Raw genomic sequence first — 20,701 nt, forward strand, 5'->3', positions numbered from 1 at the left:
CGTCTTACCACGGCAATAATTCGTGGGCTTGTTCTGATTATACTAGACAAGTGAGATTAGTAACAACAATTAAGTTCCTTGAGGGGGGTTGTATAACAGAAACGAAGCAATAACGTAAATAATTAGTACGCAAATAAATAAAATTGTATTATGCATTTTTAATTGAAATTTGCAATTATAAATTATTTAAATTCTAGATTGGGATTGGGATTATTCAATTATGGCAAAGCACACGAGGGGGCTATCTGCCTAAAGGGAGGGGTGCCTTCGTGGAGGACTTTCTAAGGTAAACTGGCTCGTATACACGTTACACATGGGGAAAACCACGAAAACGCCCATGCAGCCAGCCCGTTCGCGGGATTCGAACCTCGGACCGAACTACCAAAGTCCAGCGTCTTTACCGCTCGGCCGCTGGTGGGCTTTAAATTCTAGAAGTGCATTAAATATTAGTTTAAATTTCGATTATCATTTAATCGGACGGTATTTTTGTATTTTGCACCAGTGCCGTGAGCCCCACCACTAACGTAATACTGTGTACCAGTGCCATCACTACGAGTGCCGGGTGGTTAAGACCACTGAATACTGGGAATTCGATTCGGGTTCGATCCCAGACGAATGATCTGCCTACATTGGTTTTCGGGATTTTTCCCGTGTGTAACGTGAATAGGAGACAGTTTTAATTGGGAAATCATCCAGGAAGACGCTCCCTCTTAGGAAACTTAGACAAAATTTACTTCTCGTATTCCAAAGTGTCTCATATTCCTTAAGAGTTATCCAAAGTTCAGTCTTCTTTTTTGGATTTTAATATAAGATTACGTTTTCAATATTTCTGCCGAAATTCTAATGGGAAGTAGCATAAAATTTGTTTAAATATAAAAACAGTTCAACATTTGGAATAAAAATTTAAACATAATAAGGAAAAGATTGAAATTCATGATTTTATTTGACATTCTCAGAAAAGTAGAATATTCGCCACGTTTTAGAAAATTACCCCAAATTCATGAAAATAATCTCCGGAAAATAATCTCCGGTTCGCTCCTCGACTAATTTAGGGCTCTAATTAAAATTATTAAAACAAATCTAAAGTGATTTCAAGCTTAGCATGTTACTGTAAATAAACAATGGCATATTTTTTTAAACAAATCATTTTAAAAATAAGTTCAATTCAAGTAATAATAGGAATAAATAAAATATTGCATTAAGTGAAAAAAAATAATAAATTAATGCTTTTTACTTGTACCGAAATCGACAAAAATTTCAGGTAACGTATTTCAACGGAAATATACATTTTGACAGTTCTCGAATCCATTTCGATGCTTTTTTGGGTGAATACGAACAGAATAACGGAGTCTTTTTTCCAAAACGTATTGTAAAAGGCGTTTTAAATGGATTCAAAAGAGATTTTGTCTGTACGTACATCTGTACGTACGTATGTATGTATCTCGCATAACTCAAAAATTATTGTAGTTGAATGTTGAAATTTTTGTATGGGACTGCTGTAACCTCTCGCTGTGCACCTCTCTTTTTTAATGCAATCAGCCGAACCAAACATGTATATATATCTATATAGATATATACTATATGGTTAAGGGGCACCGTTATCCGGCCTTTAATTTCGCCGCAATCTTTGGTTGTTGTCGTATAGTTCCAGTTATAGATGTGTTTTAAATGACGGACATATTCATGTTTTGGCAATGCTAAATTAAAATATATATATATAACTATTTCGAGAAATAGCGAAATCTAATTTTTAATGCGGTTTCCGGCTTCCTATACTTGTATTTGAGAAAGTGTTATACTCGTTATGCAAAAATAAAATTAGATGTTTGACTCTCGTACGACAACAACAACAACAACAACAACAACAACAACAAAAAAAAAAAAAGGGGGGGGTGGATATTTTATTTCAAAATTTGCAGTTTTTGATGTCATTTTCAATTTGTCTTAAGAGATCATTAATTAAGTTAGAGTAATTCGAAGAAATAAGCTTAAATGAAGTGGTGCAGAAAGTGTGTGTAGTTTAATAAGCGGTACAAGGAAATTATGTGGTGTCCATATAAGATTTTTCTTATGTATCATTTGCCTACGTTGGCCAATAGGAACACCGGCAAATTAGGGATTAAACTAAGGGCATGAGTTGTTGCAAAGAGATAACAAATAGTTTTCTCGAGCTGTGAAAGTTTATCTATTAAGAACAAACAATACCTTCTCGCCTGAAAGGCAAGTCGTCACGATTTCCATTCAGTGCGATAACTGAAGAATAAACGGTAATCAAAATCACCCTCAGGGCTCGTTTCTTCTTGTGTGGAAAAGGGGGAAAGAAACGAGAGATAAAAAAGCAACTCCTTAGGTTTTGTTTTTTATCGCTTTTCCTGCATTAAATGTTCTGTGCTGTGGAGTGTTAGACGACGTTTCAAGTTTCGACGAGAAAGAAGCAGTCATTTGCATGTCGTACCACGGTACGTGAAACAGTAATTCAACCTTGTGTCATCCATTGCAAAATCCATAACAGAGAAGACGTCATAATGAATGGTAACCAAGGAAGTGTAATTCTATGCGAATCGACCTTCTGGGTATGTTTAAAAAGAAATTTTTCCTTTTTGATTCATGCTTGAGGTAGTTTAGCACAATAAGTATCCCGAAAGATGCTCGTGTTTGAGGAAGAACTGAACTTATTACCAGAAAGATGTAAAAATAAAACTTTAGATGTAATCTTTTTTTTTTTATGCAATACTCAGAAAGTTTATTTTATTTTATTTTATTTTTTTGGTTGTTGAGTAACTGGTCTTTATGCTCCTTCTAACGTGGCTTTGCTAAAGAAATTACTTTTCTTATTAGAAAAACTATTTTTGATATTTTTATTTCCCTCAATATAAAACGGTTGACATTATTTAAAGTTATTTATGAAGGAAAAGAAAGCTCGCGTGTAAATTACTCTCATTTATATCAGCTTGAGAGATTGAACGTATTCTTGAAGAAAATTGTACAGCTATTTTAAATAGCGTATTATTTTAAGATACTGTTTTGAGGTAAAATAATTTAAACAGTTCCTTTAAGTGCAGAAGTTATAAAAAAATGATAAATCATTATATTAAATACAGGACAGGGAAAAAAAAAAAAAAAAAAAAAAAAACCCGCATAAGAGTCACCGGACTTTACCCTACTGTGATATAGGTACTATCTCATGATGCTTCTGATCCATGTATAAGGTACTTTCTCGCTTCTTTTCGCGTGCCTTCGTGGTGTAACTGGATAGCATGTCCAACTAGCAATAAGGAGGTTCGGTGTTCGAATCTCAAGAAGGGCAGTGGGCATTTTTAATGGCTCCTGCTTTATATATATATATATATATATGCATATATTTAAACCACCATCCTAATGACGTGTTGCGCAGTGAAGCATCCTACAGAGGCTCCGTGCTATCTTTCCGAAACTATTTCATGCGGTTATTAGTTAGAAGGTTCTGATCACTAAAATAAAAATTAATTATTTCGTAACAACTATTGTTAGCAAATATCATAGCCTTGTTCCGAAAGATATTTGACAATTTCATTGATTTTATCATAAGTTTGGATTGTTTTCAAATATCTTCGAAATTAGACTTCGCTTGGCTGTTTACCAACATTCTGGTGGACATGATAAAAGATAATACTCTGCTTTTCTTCATGTCCAAAGTTTTCTCATGTCAAAGGTGCTTTCGTCAGAAACACAGTTGTCTGAGGAAGACTTTTTCTCTCATAGCAATAGATGGGGAACGGGCCATGTCCAAATATGAAGTGATTTAAACGGGGGTTAATGAAACGTCTTTTGTTATTTATTACATTAATTAGTTGTGTTATTTTGCCTTGGGGAACAGAGTTTTATTCATACTGACAAATTAAATTTATTAAGTAAGATTCTCACTAGTGTATTTCTCAGTTACTATAGAAAGTGACGAATCTTAAGGACTAATTAGCGAATAATCGCTTAAGTTCGTATAACAAGAAACAACAAGATGGAAGGGTAGCTAACCCTTTATTGTTCCAATAAGATTTGACAAAACTCCGTCTTGGAGTGTACAATAAAAGCCGACACTTCGGCTTGAACTTAAGAGACTAAGAAATAAACTAAAACTAAGATTAACTATAGAGATATAGCCGAAGCTATCAAGATTCTAATCGAGTTGGCCCCAACAACTTCATATGACAGTATATATCTCGTTGGTTGGCCCCTTAACTCTATTTGACTACGAAGCTTATCAAGGGTCTGAGTACGGCCGAGCGTAATAACAGCTTTGAGAGAGAGAGTAGCCAAAAGGCAGACGCGCGCAAATCAGAAACTTTCTCTAACTCAGCAAGTAGACTTCGCGGTTTAAATACCGCTCCTTCTCATTCAGTATTCAGAGTGATTCCAAAACTACGTTCTGGCCAGAAGTAGTAAGTTAAAGTTAAGAATTTGACAGGAAAGGATCTTTAACTTAAAATTTAACTGTTTATAAAATTAACATAATCCTTACAAGTGTTCTTTTTCTTGAGATGTGACTTTGGTCGATTTATATTCATGACATCGGAACTGGATACAGTGGCTGTTCTTGGTTGGTTGACTTATATAATTATGGCAAAGTACTCGAGGGCTATCTACCTAAAGGAAGAGATGCCTTTGTGCAGGTCTTTCTAAGGAAAACTGGCTCGTATACACGTTGAACATGGTGGAAAACTACGAAAACGCTCAGCTCGTTCGCCGGGATTCGAACACCAGACAGAACAACCCATGTTCAACGACTTTACCGCTCGGTTACTGGCGGGCTCACAGTAGATGGTCTTTGGCAAGTGAAAGGGCGTTTTCGTTTTGAAGTTTGCTATTGTACGTAGCGAAGGAAGAGAATCTGATTGGATCGTGAGATTATTGCATTTATTTATAATTAAAATTTCTATTGCCGTCTTAATAGATAAAATTTCCGCTTGGAAAGCTGTATTTTCTGAGCACAGACGTCCTTTCCAGAGTATTTTTAGATTTTTGGTTTTATGGCAAATACAGGCTGTTCTTGACTTTTCACCTATGTTTGATTCATATGTGCTGTTGGTTACGTATCTGTATGATCTTTAAAATAGATTTTGTTGTTGAGAGAATTTCGCAGGAGGCCGGGAAAATGGAGAGACTAGGAGTTCAAAGCTGTTCGGACCGTATATTATTCCGCGTAAGGAAGCTTGATTCCTAAACTGTAATATTGTGATTTTAAAGACTTCTAGCTTCAATGAAAGCATTAATAGTGGTATTCCGAAGAGCACACAGAAAACGGCTCTATAAGAGTTACAGAATAATTTTGCATTGTTGAAGATATAAGGTTGAAGGGCACGGAGCTGTTGCTTCTTCCTTCCTGCCACAGGAATAGCCCAGATAATAGCTCTAATTAACAATTTGTTTTACCAAAGTGCTGAATAGTAGCTTTTAGATATGAATATTTAAGCTGTGAACTCTCTTATGGCAACCAGCTCCTTAAGACGTGTTTTTGTGGGGCTGTTTGTGTCTTCAAACTACAGTTTGTGCTTTAAAACTGCAATTTGTGCCTTAAAACTGCAGTTTGTGTCTTAGAACAGCAACATGTAAGTCATCTGGAGCATTAAATTAACCTTAGGTAAGGCATTGGTCATTGACGTCAGTCATCTGAAAAATAACAAGAAAAACACTTACACGAAAAAGAAAAAATTAGAACATCTTCAGGGAAAGGAATTATAGATTATTCAACTCATAGAAATCACTTCATAAAGCAATTGGAATCTTTTTGCAAGTCAGTCACTCTTCTTCAAAAAGACAGAAACCTTCATATGGGCACCACGGTCTGAAGGTGCATGCATCTTTATGAAGGTGATTTTCCGATTTGCAAAATGCAGCTTTCATAAGAGCGCAGACACCTTAAAACTAAGATTTTGCTATGCAAACAGGATTTTAGTTTGCTACTTTGATTAGCAAAGTAAGTAAAAATTTTATTTTCATTGCTACTGCCAGACGTAAATGTGCCCGTAAGTTTGCTTTTTAAAAGTTAGAAACTGATTCTCATAAGGGTATACACATCTTTGTCCCGGGATACCCTTATGAAAGTTTCTCTCTTTTCGAATAACGATCGACTTGCATATAGGAGCCGGAGATTTTTCTGAAGGCGATCCAACTCATCGGGAAGACAATGAGATCTGCTGTTATGAGCTTTTGGCAACTGCAGAAATTGTAAGTTCGTGTATAATAACTGAAATTCTTAAAGAATTCAGGGATCATTGGCAATGCAATCGAAAATTTTCTTCTACTGGTTTGAGAATAAAACAGGGCATACAGTTGTAGAACTTGAAATTGAAAACCACTTCACCGACTTTTGGATCCAACCAAGTTGTTTCATGTAATTAAATAAAAATCGTTTTAGCTAAAGGAAGACCTACTAAAGAATGAAAATTAAGAAAAGGTGAAATTCAAAATATTTATCAGGTAGAAAATTACCACAGTAATTGAAAAGTTGAACTCATGCAGCAGAGAAATATCTCAAAATGAAACTGTTTAACACATTAAAATTATTTAAATAACTTTTTCAGTTGTTAATAAAAAGCCTACAAACCGAAACTTTGACACGAATATATTGTACGGTTACTATTACTTTACATTAATCAGTTATTTATAAACTTAGCCTTCACTTTCTTATCACTTCTCCTTTTCCGTTACCCAACCAGATGTAAAAATCAGTTACAGGGTATTTAAGCTGAAGGTTTTAGATTGTAACAGCGTGTTTCTGCCTGTCAAGACATCGTTACAAGATTTTCGGCAACTCTGATAAGATTATAATTTTTCGGCTTTGCGTTATTGCTACCGACATTTAATTGCTACATCACTGAGAAATTCTAAGCCAGCTTAAAATTAAAGTTAAATTGTGTAATTTTTGACTACTAGGCTAAGTTTAAAATTTTGAATTTGCCTGCTACTATAAGCTGCAAGTGCTGGCTAATTTTGTAAGCACGAGACGTGTATTTTATTCTCAGGTTTCTGGTTTAATATAAAGGCTATTTCAACCTTTTCGAGTCTCTCTCGTTAACTTCTGACACAACGATAATTCACTCCAAGTCCGTTAAGAATTTGGACTTAATTTATGCTACGAAAAAAGGTCACACTCTATCCCAGGGCTTCTTAAACATTTTTCTTAAACCCAGGACCCACATAATATTTACTAAAGTTTTGTGGGACTCCATAAGCATTGCGCAAATCCGACACACAAACTGCCAATTTCGTCATTTGTACTGTAATATACTATTGCAGTTTTAGGTCATTAACTTTCATTTCTAATTTTAAGGCGTAGAACAATGTGAAAATTTTAAATACGTAACAGACGAAATTGCAGCGTCATGTGCAAAGCAAGTAAAATGAACGTTTATATTATAAATAGAATGCGTCGAAACGTTTTTTTTTTTTTTTTTTTTTTTTTTTTTTTTTTTTTTTTTTGACACCCACAGTTTAAGAAACTCTGGTCTATACAAAAGAAACCTAAGGCTACCAAAGAAGGTCAAACCCTTTGCAATATGTGGAAACTTAACTGATAAAAATTCAAAAATCAAATGATGTTATTTCTATGATTTAATTTTATTTATTAAAAACGATAAAGCTTTTCATACAAATTACTTAAATTCATAATTAAAAGAACTGGAATATCTTTAGTATTATTTCAAATATGCAGTTTATTTATTAAAGTGTAATTAATGAAATTTTAAATGGAAATAAAACGAATCTCTTATCATTAATTACTATCCAATTAGTTTGTATAAAAGCATATTAGCGCATACATAAAAGGAAGTTCTTGATATGGATATTGGGTAAGACAAAGCACAATTTTAAAGCATTTGCGTTAAAAATGCGTTAAGTGAAATAAACTCTTCCATTTAAAAAAGCAGTGTTTAAAAAATTCTCAATCACAGTTACATGCTAAGTACTTTCTTTGTAATTTTATCTTAAATCAACTGATAAACGGTACACTAGCAGCAAAGATATCAACCAAGGAAAAATGGACTTCGCTCGAAAAAGCGTATGTTCTTCCGTTACTAGTGATTTACGTCGATCCGATATCTCATGAAGCACTTAAGAACCTACGGTGATAATGCAATAACATTCTTGTTCGTTCACGTTTCCAACAAGGTATTTCTTCCATTTCCTTCAAAATAGTTTCTTTGGTGTTTGGGAGCATATACAGCGATCTCATCGATTTTCCTCATGTTTTGAAAGCACTGTGAAAGTTATTTTTGATCTTTTCAGTAGTAATACCACAAACGTCAAATAGTTTCCTTAAAAAAAAAAAAAAAAAAAAAAAATGTGTACCATCATGATGCATTTAGCGAATAAAATTATTTTCGCCCTCAGCTCGTTTTGACTCTAGTAAAAAATTTGTAAAAAAAAAGAAATACAGTGAGCTTGCAGAATTATGATCCCAAATAGTTTTTATCTCTCTTGTCATCAAGGAAAGCATAACAGTAATAGCCAAGTTTTCCAATAGATGTGATAATATTCATTTCAACATAGAAATTTTGTATTTTTATTTTGCTTGAGTCTTAAAAAAGTCATAACTAGATTTAACTATTAATTCATTCATAATTAATTCATCCGACATAATTTTTTTTCATTTAGGGGAATAGTTTTCAACTTTTCGGATCTTCTCGAGCATATGACTTAAACAAAGATCTGCCAAATATTCACTAACCAAAAATGCCAGCGCGCACCAAAGACTTTATTTTTATAATTTAATATTTAATAGCTATCATGATACAACGTATTTATAACTGAATTTTGAAAAATTACATTTCTTTTATAATCCCAGAATTATATAGTAGCAAAAATTACAACATTTTTAATGTGAACATTGAGAATGTCTTTGGAAAATAAGTACACCTTTGTCTAGTTTGACTGATGATACAGAAGTGCTGACCTACCAAATACAATAATCAGTTTTAAAAGTCAAGCTTCTTAGCCTTAAAAGTTAAGAGGATCTTCTCAGCGAAAAAAACTGTAGATACATTAGGTTAATTGGAAAAGCCAAAGAGATGAAAAATGAGCAACCGCCTTCGCCGGGAATCGAACCGCGAACCTCTGGAATACGCGCCCAGCGTGCAGATCACTACACCACGAAGGTATGCCAAGAAGACGGGATAAATACCTTATAAAATAATTCTTAAAGACTAAAAATGTACCGAAAATAAAGTTTTTTTTTAATAATGAACATTCTTAAGAAAACATCGGACAGAAATCGAAAAATCGCAGTCACAAACGGGACACATAATAAATGCATTGTATATCCTTGACGAATTAGCACAAGGAATGCCATCTGCGCATGATTTTAGAAAAGCATATGTCGGGTGCCCTAAAATAAACTAATGGTTTTCAAAACTTTATGACAGGTAAACGGATAAGCTTGAAAAACAATTCCAGCAACAAAATCACGAGACAGGGCATAAATTTTCCTCCCAGAGATCCTGGTTTTTTTTAAAACAATTTCCGAACAGATGACGCAACAGTTCTTTCCAGTTCTTATGTATGCAAATCATAAAAATACGCATTCCCAGAAGGGGTTCATGTTTTGACTTCTGTAACTGGACGAGCAGTAAAAAGAGCAGGACTGCACATTCTGTAGGAAACTGTTGAAAGTGATGTATTCGTTGCAGGAGAGAATTTTTCTTGCATTCGAGTTTCACCAACCGGATGAGAGCTTTACAGCAACAAGAAGAAGCTTACAGTGCAAATTCTAAATAGCTAATGGTCCGCAGCTGAATATAATAAACATTGCACGAGATATTCAAATGAACAGGTAGTGTTCCGAATGTGAGTGTCGGAAATGCTGGACGACGCCCATCGGCTATTACAGAAGCAAATGCACAAGTTGGTTGATGAAACAATTGCAAACTTTCCTAGAAAATCAGTCCGATAAACTTCATCCACATTTGTTTAGCACAACGGCCGCACATAAGATAATGCGTAAGTGCATGGCCTTGTTCCCGTACACAATTCAAACACAGCAATCGTTTCACACCGGTCCATAGAGAAAAGGAACATGTTTGTGAATGAAATGCTGGAAATATTGATGTGAATTTTATATGGTTTTCAGATGAAACACATTTCCAACTAGATAGCTACATCAATCAGCAAAACTGTCGAACTTGTGGAACTGAGATCCGTCATGTGTATGTTCCACAATCAATCTGTTATCTGTTCAAAATCTCTGTATGGGAAGTTGTTTCTGGACGAATACAGTGACTTCAGAACAATGCGTTCAAATTTTGAACCATTTTGTGGTCACATGTTTTGGTCGAATCATCCGCGACATCCTGGTTCATGCAAGATGGTGCGAGGCTTCACCGGACTGCTGCAGGTTCTTAGAGGGATATTTTAATAACCGTGAAACTGCTTAAAATTACCCATGCTGCACAGGAAAGGGAATAGAGTGGTCACCGTATTCACCAGACGTGAATCCGTACGATGCCTTCCTTTGGGTTCGCTTGAAGGATGAATGAAATGTACTGGAAAAAATCTCCGAACACTTGAGAAACTTGAACAAAAGATCAGTGACGAATGTGCAGCCATTCCATTGGCAACATTGCAGAAACGTCTGCTAAATTCGTCCTCCGATTACGATAGGTGACTGTGGTTGATGGTGGAGATTTCGAAACTATTGTAATGAAATTTTCTTTCATTGAAAATTTGGAAAAATTGTGAAATGTATTTTTTTAAATTTATGGGTTTATTATCTGCAGCGCCATCTGTCGGAAAATTTCCGAACTAAAGCGAGGAAGTCTCTGAGCGAAAAAAAATGTGCTTTGTCGTATGAATTTGCTGCAAGAATTGTTTTTTGAGCCTTAACCGTTTCCCGTAAAACCGGCAGTCTATGTATATACACTGCGAAAAAAGAAATAGAGAGTTGGTGACAGTTCTATATCTCCCGTTCTACTAGGCCGATTGACGAAATTCAACTTGCGTTTTTCATGTCTCGAAAGAGCGACTTAGAATATGTATTAGATTTATATATAGTATTGTTCTAACATAGGTATTTTCACACAAAATCGGACTTTTTCTGAAATGACATGCCAATTTTTTTTCACATTTCAATTCTACGACTCAAATTATGCCAAACTGCCGAGTTTTGTAAAATCACACGCGTAGTTTTTCAAAAATTAGCTTTCAAAATTTTAGCTGCTCAATGTTAATTGTGTTTGGTATGTATTTATTACTATCTCTTTTTTATCAAACTTCTTTGATTCTTCTTTTCCCATTTCGAAATTTTGGTTCATTCCAAATAAAATTCGCCAATTTTTTATGATTTATTTTTAAAACTTGTATTTTTAAATAATTTTAAAAAAATTTTCAAAAAAAAATTGTATTATAATCTATAAAATTTTTACCATTAATCTATCTTAAAGTAGATGTATTTCTAAGCATAACTGCAAAAAATTTAAATTTTTTATTCAAAATCTCCTAGGATATACGTAAATTTACATATCGGCTTTTTAATTTGGCATATTTTTAATAAGCGATAATAACGCCAAATGTGGTTTACGCACTTTGTTAAAATTATTTGAATTAATGAACGTTGACTTTTATTCCGCTCATGAATAAAAGGAAAGGAAAATAGGTTGCGATAAATTAAGAAGTTAGTCAATTGAATTATTTTTGGCGCAAACTTGAAAAAAATGCGCCAATATAAATTTTTGAATTTCTCCGTAAATTTCGCACTTAAGTTTTACAAAATTTAATATATAGGCATAATCCGGACAGGCTGTATTGGAGCTTTGCAATTTCCACAAAAGTAACATGAATGCACGCCAGTTTCCCTCAAAAAGTTACGAAGGTACCCCATCCTTTAGGCAGATAACCCTAGTATGCTTTGCCATAATCCAAACAATCTAATCCAATCTATCACTTATTAGCTAAAAATGCTAACTACGTACATCAGGAAAGCAGACAAGAGACGATTGAGGATAATTTCTTACATCTTATGGACCACTGTCCAGAGCTCTTATTCAACACTAGGACCACTTGACGGACCACTAGGCAGAGATATGAGACCTAATCAACAAAATCCACATAGTGACGAGTTATTGTCTACATTATTGTCTGCATCACTGTGGAGACTATTAGGATTTCTGGAACAAAAAATTTGAAAAATCAACCTTGCTTTTGCAGGGTGTAAAACTACCGATCATTCAGTCACCACTAGGGATCAATCACCACTATTCAATCACTTCGATTCACCACTGGGACCACTTGACGGACCATTGGGCAGAGCTATGAGACCTAATCAACAAAATCCCCATGGTGACGAGTTATTGTCTACATTATTGTCTGCATCACTGTGGAGACTATTAGGATTTCTGGAACAAAACATTTGAAAAATCAACCTTGCTTTTGCAGGGTGTAAAACTACCGATCATTCAGTCACCACTAGGGATCAATCACCACTATTCAATCACTTCGATTCACCACTAGGACCACTTGACGGACCATTGGGCAGAGCTATGACACCTAATCAACAAAATCCACATGGTGACGAGTTATTGTTTACACTATTGTCTGTATCACTGTGGAGACTATTAGGATTTCTGGAACAAAAAATTTGAAAAATCAACCTTGCTTTTGCAGGGTGTAAAACTACCGATCATTCAATTTTAAATTTATTTAATAAACAATTACATCACAGCAATACGCACGAGGAAAGGAGATAATTTCTTATAGATTTCTAAAGTACTTCTTATATATACCGATTCTCTTCGTTAAACAGCGTGTTTTAAAAAAAGATTAATTGGGCTCGAAATTGTTTGTTTTAGCATGACAGGGGGATTTTCTTATTTCGAGAAATACTTTTTTCTTGTTCCAAAAGTCTAATAAACTTACGGAAATTCAAAGTTAAATTTTCTAGTTTAGATTTTGAAATGGGATTTGTCTGCAATGTTTTTTTGTGGAAACAGTAATAAGAAGCAAAATAAAAATGATAGGCTTAGAGTAATGTAAAAGCTGCAATAGAAAGTAAAACATAATAAGCGGGAAAAATAAAAATAAAAATAAACAAATAAATTATAATTAAAAAAAAACGAAATGGGGGGATTTATACGACTCCAGTAGGAAAATTTGACATTCGTGAAATATTAGAAACTTTCCTAAAGTTCGAGAAAATATTCGTAGAAATTCGAGCCGTGAAAAGGTTTCTGCCCTAGAAATTACTGTTATTAATAAATATTTAAGAGCTTAGCTGAAATGAATACAGAAATTTCAATTGTAAGAACCTTGTAGACTAGCTATGTATGTATACACTTTGCACACACATACACAGAGTAGAACAGTTCTATATCTCCAATTCTACTGGGCCGTTTGACGAAATTTAACTTGACTTTTTCATGTCTTGAAAATGCGACTTAGGATATTTGTTAGATTTATATATAGCATTGTTCTAACATAGGTATCTGGACACAAAATCGGACTTTTTCTGAAATGGAATCCTCCCCCCCCCCCACACACACAGATTTCGATTCTACAATTCAAATTATGCCAAAGCGCCAAGTTTTGTAAAAGTCTCTGGAGCAATTTTTAAAAAATTAGCTCTCAGAATTTAACTTCTCAATGTTAATTGAATTTGGTATATATTTTTAAATACCTCTTTTTAAATTTTTTTTTATTAAACTTACTTGATTTCTTCTTTCACAATTTCTTTTACTTGATTCCTTTCGAAACTTCCGCTAACAAAAATTGAATAAAATTTGGAACTATTTTCTGATTTATTTTCAAAATTTATATTTTTTAGCAATTTTTATAAATTTTTCGAAAACGATTTTGAAGTATAACCTATCAAATTTTTACCATTTTTTTTTTATGTATTTCTAGGCATACCTGCCAAAAATTAGTGCTTTTTATTCAAGATTCCAAATATATACCTGAGTTTATATATTAACGCGTTTTGAAATTTGGCATACTTGTTATAAGCGGTAATAACGTCAAACGTGCTTTGCGCACTTTGTTAAAATTATTTGAAAGAATGAATTGTGTACCTTTTTTCCCGCTCGTGCACAATGCAAAATGGGAAAGAAAAATGGGTTGCTATAAATTAAGAATTTTGCCAAGTGAATTATTGTTGGCTCAAATTGAAAAAAGCGCGCCACTCATCTACTTTTACAAAATTTAATATTGTGGCAAAATTTGAGTCATAGAATAAAATTTTGCCACAATGGCGGAAAAATATCGGCATGCCGTTTAAAATAAAAGCCCGAGTTTGGGTCAAAATACCAATGTTAGAACAATGCTATATATAAACGTAATAGCCTAAGTCGCTCTTTCGAGGCATGAAAATAGCAAGTTAAATTTCGTTCATCGGCGCAGTATAACGGGAAGTGTAGAACTGTCCCCGTCTTTTTTTGCCCCTGCAAGGTGCACGTTAAATCTGATGTGCGAATTGGTGTAGCATAAAAATATTAAAAAATACGAGTTCGTTATTTACAATTTTTTTAACTTAAATGTATTTAATCCCATTTCAAAATGCAAGTTTCTGGTAGTTTTTAATTTTGTATTAAAGATACATTCTTCGTGCATATTTATACTCTTTTGCATCGGATATGAATTTTTTGGACAATTCTTTTTGCTCAGTTTTTAAATTTTCGCTTAGAACATTTTCTCTATGAAAAATTATCTTAACATAAGTGGCTGATATCGCCATGCAAAATAAAAGAATGCATTTTCGCAGATCTTTCTTAATGTTGATAGTTAGGTTTTTCTCTTTGGTCTTATGACAGCGTATCTAGATAATTCGGCAACCTCAATCTTAAAAAATAATCTACGATTTCGAAACACAGCTATTTACAACAAAGTGAATTAATTTTAAAGGACATACAAAATTTTAGCAACTAGATATACTATATTCTGTTTAATTCACAACCATTTAAAAAATTAATTTCCTGAATGAATAATTCAAATAACTAAAGTTTCATTCAGAAATCTGAGCAGTATTTCTCGAATACCCATGCTCCAATTAAGAGAGTTTAGAACTCTAGGCAAAGACCTCCTTCGGGCGATATCGATATTCGCTTTCTTCGTTTACGAGAAAGAAAAAATCTGATGTGTACACCACATGACTTCCTTGTACTTAATATTAAATTATACGCATTTTTTCTTGCATTTCATTTAAACTTATTGGATTGAATTAAATCTACTTCGCCGACAGCGCATAAACCACAATAGAATAAATGCATTCTTTAAAATTCACTCTAGTATTTGTTTACCATAGCGACACTCTGGCGCTAGATTCACTTAACAGTATTATATTTCGTTCATATTATAACTCAGAATGCACAAAATTTATATCATTTAAAGAACAGAATTATCTAATCGTTGCCACATGTTCTATTCAAATACTATAATAAAGCCAGAATGACGTATAAAAGAAATTAAGCAAATAAAACAAAAAAGAAACAATTTTTCGCAAACGATTGAGTATTTCTCATTCAATTAATTCAGTTCTCACTTCGCGAGAAAACAAAAATACATAAAAACACAAAATATCTATATTAAAAATTACGAAGTAAATGTTAAACACTTATTTCCTCGAAAAAATTCCAGAAAGGATTAAGCATGATTTAATTGGCAATAATAAATGAAGGCGTTATCTTTGATGTTGCGAAGCTAAGTTTCTCTAGATTGGCAACAAGTCCACTAGTCTGCTGTTTCAAATGTAAACAATCAATGGCCGCCATAAAAAAGTCTTAGCGGCACTTAAACAACTTTAAAATTGTTGATAATTCTAAAAATATTGCATACAGAGTTACTAAAGGCATAAAAACCTTAACCGGCAGATAAAAACAACATAATTCAATCATTTTTAAAGAAAAAAATGCACAATTTACAAACATATAAGAGTAAAGAAACTGAGATCACTGAGCCGGGTAACAGAGTGGATATATATATAAATATATTTATATACGTTTGGTGGCCGATTGCAACCAAAATACGAGGTGCACATCTACATATTTATAGCAGTCCTATATACAAAATTTCAACGTTCTGAGGCTACTCGTTTTTGAGTTATGCCAGATACGTACGTACGTACGTACATGCGTTCGTACAGACGCCACGAAAAATTCTCTTCAGAATTCATTTTAAAGCAGTTTTTTTTAGTTTCTTTGGAGGAAACGAGTCTTTTATTCCGCCCTTAAAAACAACGCAAAACAACGTTAAATTGCATTCGATAGCGGTCAAGCTGGATATTTTCGTTGAAATATGCTGCCTGAAACTTTTCGAGATTACAATACTTCCTTTTTACTTCGTACAAGGAAGTAAAAAGGATAGCGAATGATTTTACGCCGTCTTTGAACATGGGACTTTATACCCGGGCTTATTCGATGATCAGACTTTACCACCAAGCTTCGAATTGGCATATGGCTCTGGCGTCAAAATCTTTGGCGTATTCTTATCTGGCTCAGCCGCCGACGAAATGTTCTCTTTGAATCTGTCATTTTGATTGTCTAACTATTTTTTTATAAATAGCGATTGTACTCGCGAATTTCATTTCGAGAAACTTCGAGAATGCAAGAAAATCTGATGTCTCGGATTTTGACAACTTTTAATTTTTGTCCTTTAAAATTCTAATATTCAGCTCAACAGAAAAATTATTAAAGAATTTGGGATTAAATAAAGTAAAAATTAAAAACTAAAAAATATAAAAGAGAGAATTATAGTTATAAATAAAATATTAATTAATGACATTTACAGTCAATGATTTTGATGTGATCACTTTTGCTGAAGATTTATGGAAGGAAGTAATATCAAATGTGATAAATAATTTCACTTTTAAAAAGACAAGAAGTTTATTATACAGTACAAATGAATGCGATTTGCTCTGAATGCTATCATATGTATGTATATGAAGAAAGTAATTGCATGATAACAGAATGAAATTTAAGTTACTTAACAGTTTTCAAATTATAGTGAAATTTCTCTCAGGGGCCAACTCTGAAAATAGCTAGCAATATTTAAAGAATAATAAAATAACGGTTAATGAACATTACAAAAACTCATGTTCTCTCAAGGGATTACCTTCACTGACGACCAAATTGTCTGGAAACTTGGCTGTCGTCTTAGCAATTTTTTTTTTCCTCTCTCTCCCTGTCTCTCTCTATGTAATATATATGTGATTTATTTTGCTGTAGATAACTTGATATCATATGACAGCTTGATTAGGAAAGGCACCAATTCAATTTTTAGTCATGGCTGAGAAAACTGCTGCGTAGTTGGTTGGAAATTGCGGTATAGTGGATGACCGGATGGAATTTTGGAAGAATCACTACCAGCTTGGTGCTTAAACATCACTTATTTTTGGATGACGAACTTCTAAGCATAATGTTGCCTTCTACGGGTTCGTGGTTTTGAAGTGATTGATGACAACATGAAAAATCAAAACATAATTTATTCGCCAGTATTTCACAGGAGAGTTCCAAAGACACATTTACAGTCGTCGAAAAACTACAACAAACACGCTGAAACAATCAGCAACACGGCCTTCGGGCTACCAGGCTATAACGGTGAAGACAGCTTCACGGCAAAACACTAAATACAGCTCCCGACTCGGTCGATCGCTCTCGGACCTCAACACACTCAAGATACTCTTCACGATAAAATTCCTGATACATTCGACGATGCACTGCTACTCCTCGTACAGGCAGGGGTTTATATAGCTTTTAGCCTATCTTCGAGAACATTCTGGAGCAAACCGGTAAGAATTCATTCTAGAAGGAACTCGATCCGTCTATGCCATATCGCCAATTTTATCGCCAAATGTCGTCAAACGACGATTTCGCCCAAAATCTCTTTGCGGGGAAGCTATCTTACAGCGGTTGGGCATTTCGTAACAATATATTTTCTTAATTCGTGGAATGATAGGGTTGCTAAACGCGCCCCACAACTTTAGATCCGCGATTGCATCTCAAATAACAGAGAACAGCTAGCACAGGCTAAGCGACATGTCGGTTGCGGTACTTTTATAAGCTTGAAGGGATTGCATTTTAACTGAAAATTAGTAATTTAAATGTCTATTGTCAATTTTTTTCCAATTAGGTTTTAATTTGTTAAAAAAGTTTTCTTCATATTTTTACATATTACATATTCCTACCTTCAAACAAAAAAGGCTTGGCGACAGAAAGCCTTTTGAGAAAAAACATTAGAGTGTTAGCAAAGGAAGGGAAATTTTGTACAATACTTTACAGTTCTCAATCAGAAAACAAATAAATGCCTTCAATATGTAATTTAGAAATACAGACAAAATATCATTCTGTAAATAAAATTTAGAGTTCGGTTTGGAAATCTCTGAAGTATAAATTTATAAAGTTCTTGGGGTGTCTGGAAGATCGCTTAGAAATTCTTGCTGTATTGTTATTGTGAAAAATCTTTCATAAAAAGTAAGTATTTTTATCAATATAAAATCAAAATGCATATAGTACATAGTTATGAAATTCTATTAAAATATTTATATACCTATTATAGAACAAAATCATATTTTCTTATTGTAGAGAACTGTAATATTTAACAAACAGAAATGAAAAAGATATTAATACATAGAAATGAAAATACAGTATGATCGCAAACTTTGAAACTTTGATTAAAATGGACAGGTCCTCACAAAGTAAATCAGCATAAAAGGCGCCGATTTCCCTTTTTAGTCACGGGGAGAAAAAAAAAATCTGAAAGGTTTCAGATTTTAAATTACGCCCAAAGGGGCGTTTTTTTTAACATTTTGTCTGTTACCTTTAGTTATTAAATATCACGTTCTTCGCACTTAAACCATAAAATTCAGTTCAATAGAAATATCGCAAAATAGTTTTTAATTGAGCATATCCTTTAGAATTTCCGATACGCAGTCTCACGCGCTGGAGATAAAAATGTTTTTTCTGTACAACGTTGCCATGGCTCACTTTGAAATCCTTGAGTTTGTTAATCAAAAATTCGTTAAAGATTAACAAAATATGAAATCGATAATAAAATTAATTTCGAATTTCAAATTTGGTCTTCCATATGTCCATATTCGCAGTAGGATTACGTCATTCAAAATTCGATGGCTCAATGTACCGTTGTTTTATCACAATGCGAGAAATATACATACATTTATGCAGGCATTATTTAATTTTTTCAAATATAATGCAGGACTCTAACATCGGGTGGCAACAGTTTGAAAATTGAAATGGACATTTATAGTGAACCAACACAAAATTGCAAAACGAAAACAATAGCCAGGGATAAAACCCCTTTGGACTAAAAAAAAAAAAAAGCTGGAAGGAAAACTATTAATTATACAGATAAACTGCTGTGTCATTAGCCTTGACTTCTTCCTTTTTATACCTGAGAAATGTATCAAAATTCCTGGTAATGATGTAAGAATTTCCTCGTAATCCATAGTGCCAGTTTCATTATCATTGACACACGTCATTATGCCTATATATTGGGTTATATAAAAAGTCTCCGCGCTTATTTGGTACATTTTTGAACAAAATTTTTTATTGAAAACTATTTTTAATCAAGTACATATTGACTATTGTTATCTATAATCTTTTACCATTTTTCGAGTAGATTCATAATTCCATCGGTGTAGAACTTCTGTGGTTTATCGTCGAAAAACTTGGGCGAATGATTTTCAGCAGCTGTTCGGTCGGGCAGTTTTTTTTACCATCAAATTTTGCAGAGACCGAAGAAAATGGTAATCAGACCGTGCAAGGTTCGGGCTATATGGTGGATGCATCAAAACTTCCAAGTTCCGTCAACTTGTTCCGAGTCATCAAAGATATGTGTGGCCGCGCATTGTCATGATGACACACCACTCTCTTTCTTTTGACCAATTCTGGTCGCTCTTTCTTATTTCTTCGTTCAAACGGTCGAGTTGTGCACAGTACAGGGCCGAATTGATTGTTTCGTCAGATTGCACCTTTTCTTTTCAAATGATTCCAGTCGGTCTGTGGTTGGTGCTTAGTGACGTGAAAGCATGACGTGAGCTATTATATTTTATGCCATATATGAATAAATCGATTTATTTTTCTTTTTCATGTAAGCATTAAGTTTCGCAATTCCTTTCCTTTCTGGCTTCATTAATTTCATTTTTTAATTTACGACTTTTATTTATTTTTCGTATTTTGCATTTTTATTGATATTTTTAAATGTTAGTACTTTCTGCCTGTTATTTAAACTTCTGTTTATTATTACTATTATTACTTTCCTTGTGTAAAAATACTCGGAAATACACTGACTACCAATAAGTATTTGGAAACCTATGCAAATGACGATATCTGCGGTCCCAAGGTACGCCACGGACTCCGCCGGTATATATCGTGTAGGAAACAGCATCGGCTTTAGTCGCATGCAAGATGCCTCGCAGTTCGGAGCTCTCTGATTTCGAGAAAGTATAACTATCGGGTATCACAAATGTGGCCGATCCTTAAGGGACATATCTAGCGATCTGAAGTACCCAATATCGACAGTGGCCTATGTGATTAAGAAGTGGAAGGTGAGGGCTGATTGTCGGAATTTGCCCCTAGTCGGCAGACCAACGAAACTGGGGGATAGAGACCGACGAGTGCTGTTCAGAGAAATTCGGAAGAACCGCACCCAACCGATAGCCCTCATCCGCGAGGAGTTTCAAAAGGCATCCGGGAGTATTGTTTCAATGAATACCATCCGTAAGGAAGCACATCTG

General features: G+C 34.0%; 1 protein-coding gene across 1 annotated transcript in view; it reads left to right on the forward strand.

The window, feature by feature from the left end:
- Window positions 1–2,286: 2,286 nt before the first annotated feature.
- LOC118182861 (multidrug resistance-associated protein 1-like) overlaps window positions 2,287–20,701 on the forward strand; it is a 158,332-nt gene continuing 139,917 nt past the window's right edge. The window contains exon 1 of the mRNA XM_085816624.1: window positions 2,287–2,573. Within this exon, the coding sequence (XP_085672750.1) occupies window positions 2,526–2,573 (48 nt within the window). The 5' untranslated portion in view covers window positions 2,287–2,525. The remainder of the gene's footprint in view (window positions 2,574–20,701) is intronic.

Source organism: Stegodyphus dumicola, chromosome 5, assembly GCF_044657685.1.
Source record: "Stegodyphus dumicola isolate Sdum_Otavi_A_Nest chromosome 5, ASM4465768v1".
In the NCBI taxonomy this organism is placed as follows: Eukaryota; Metazoa; Arthropoda; class Arachnida; order Araneae; family Eresidae; genus Stegodyphus; species Stegodyphus dumicola.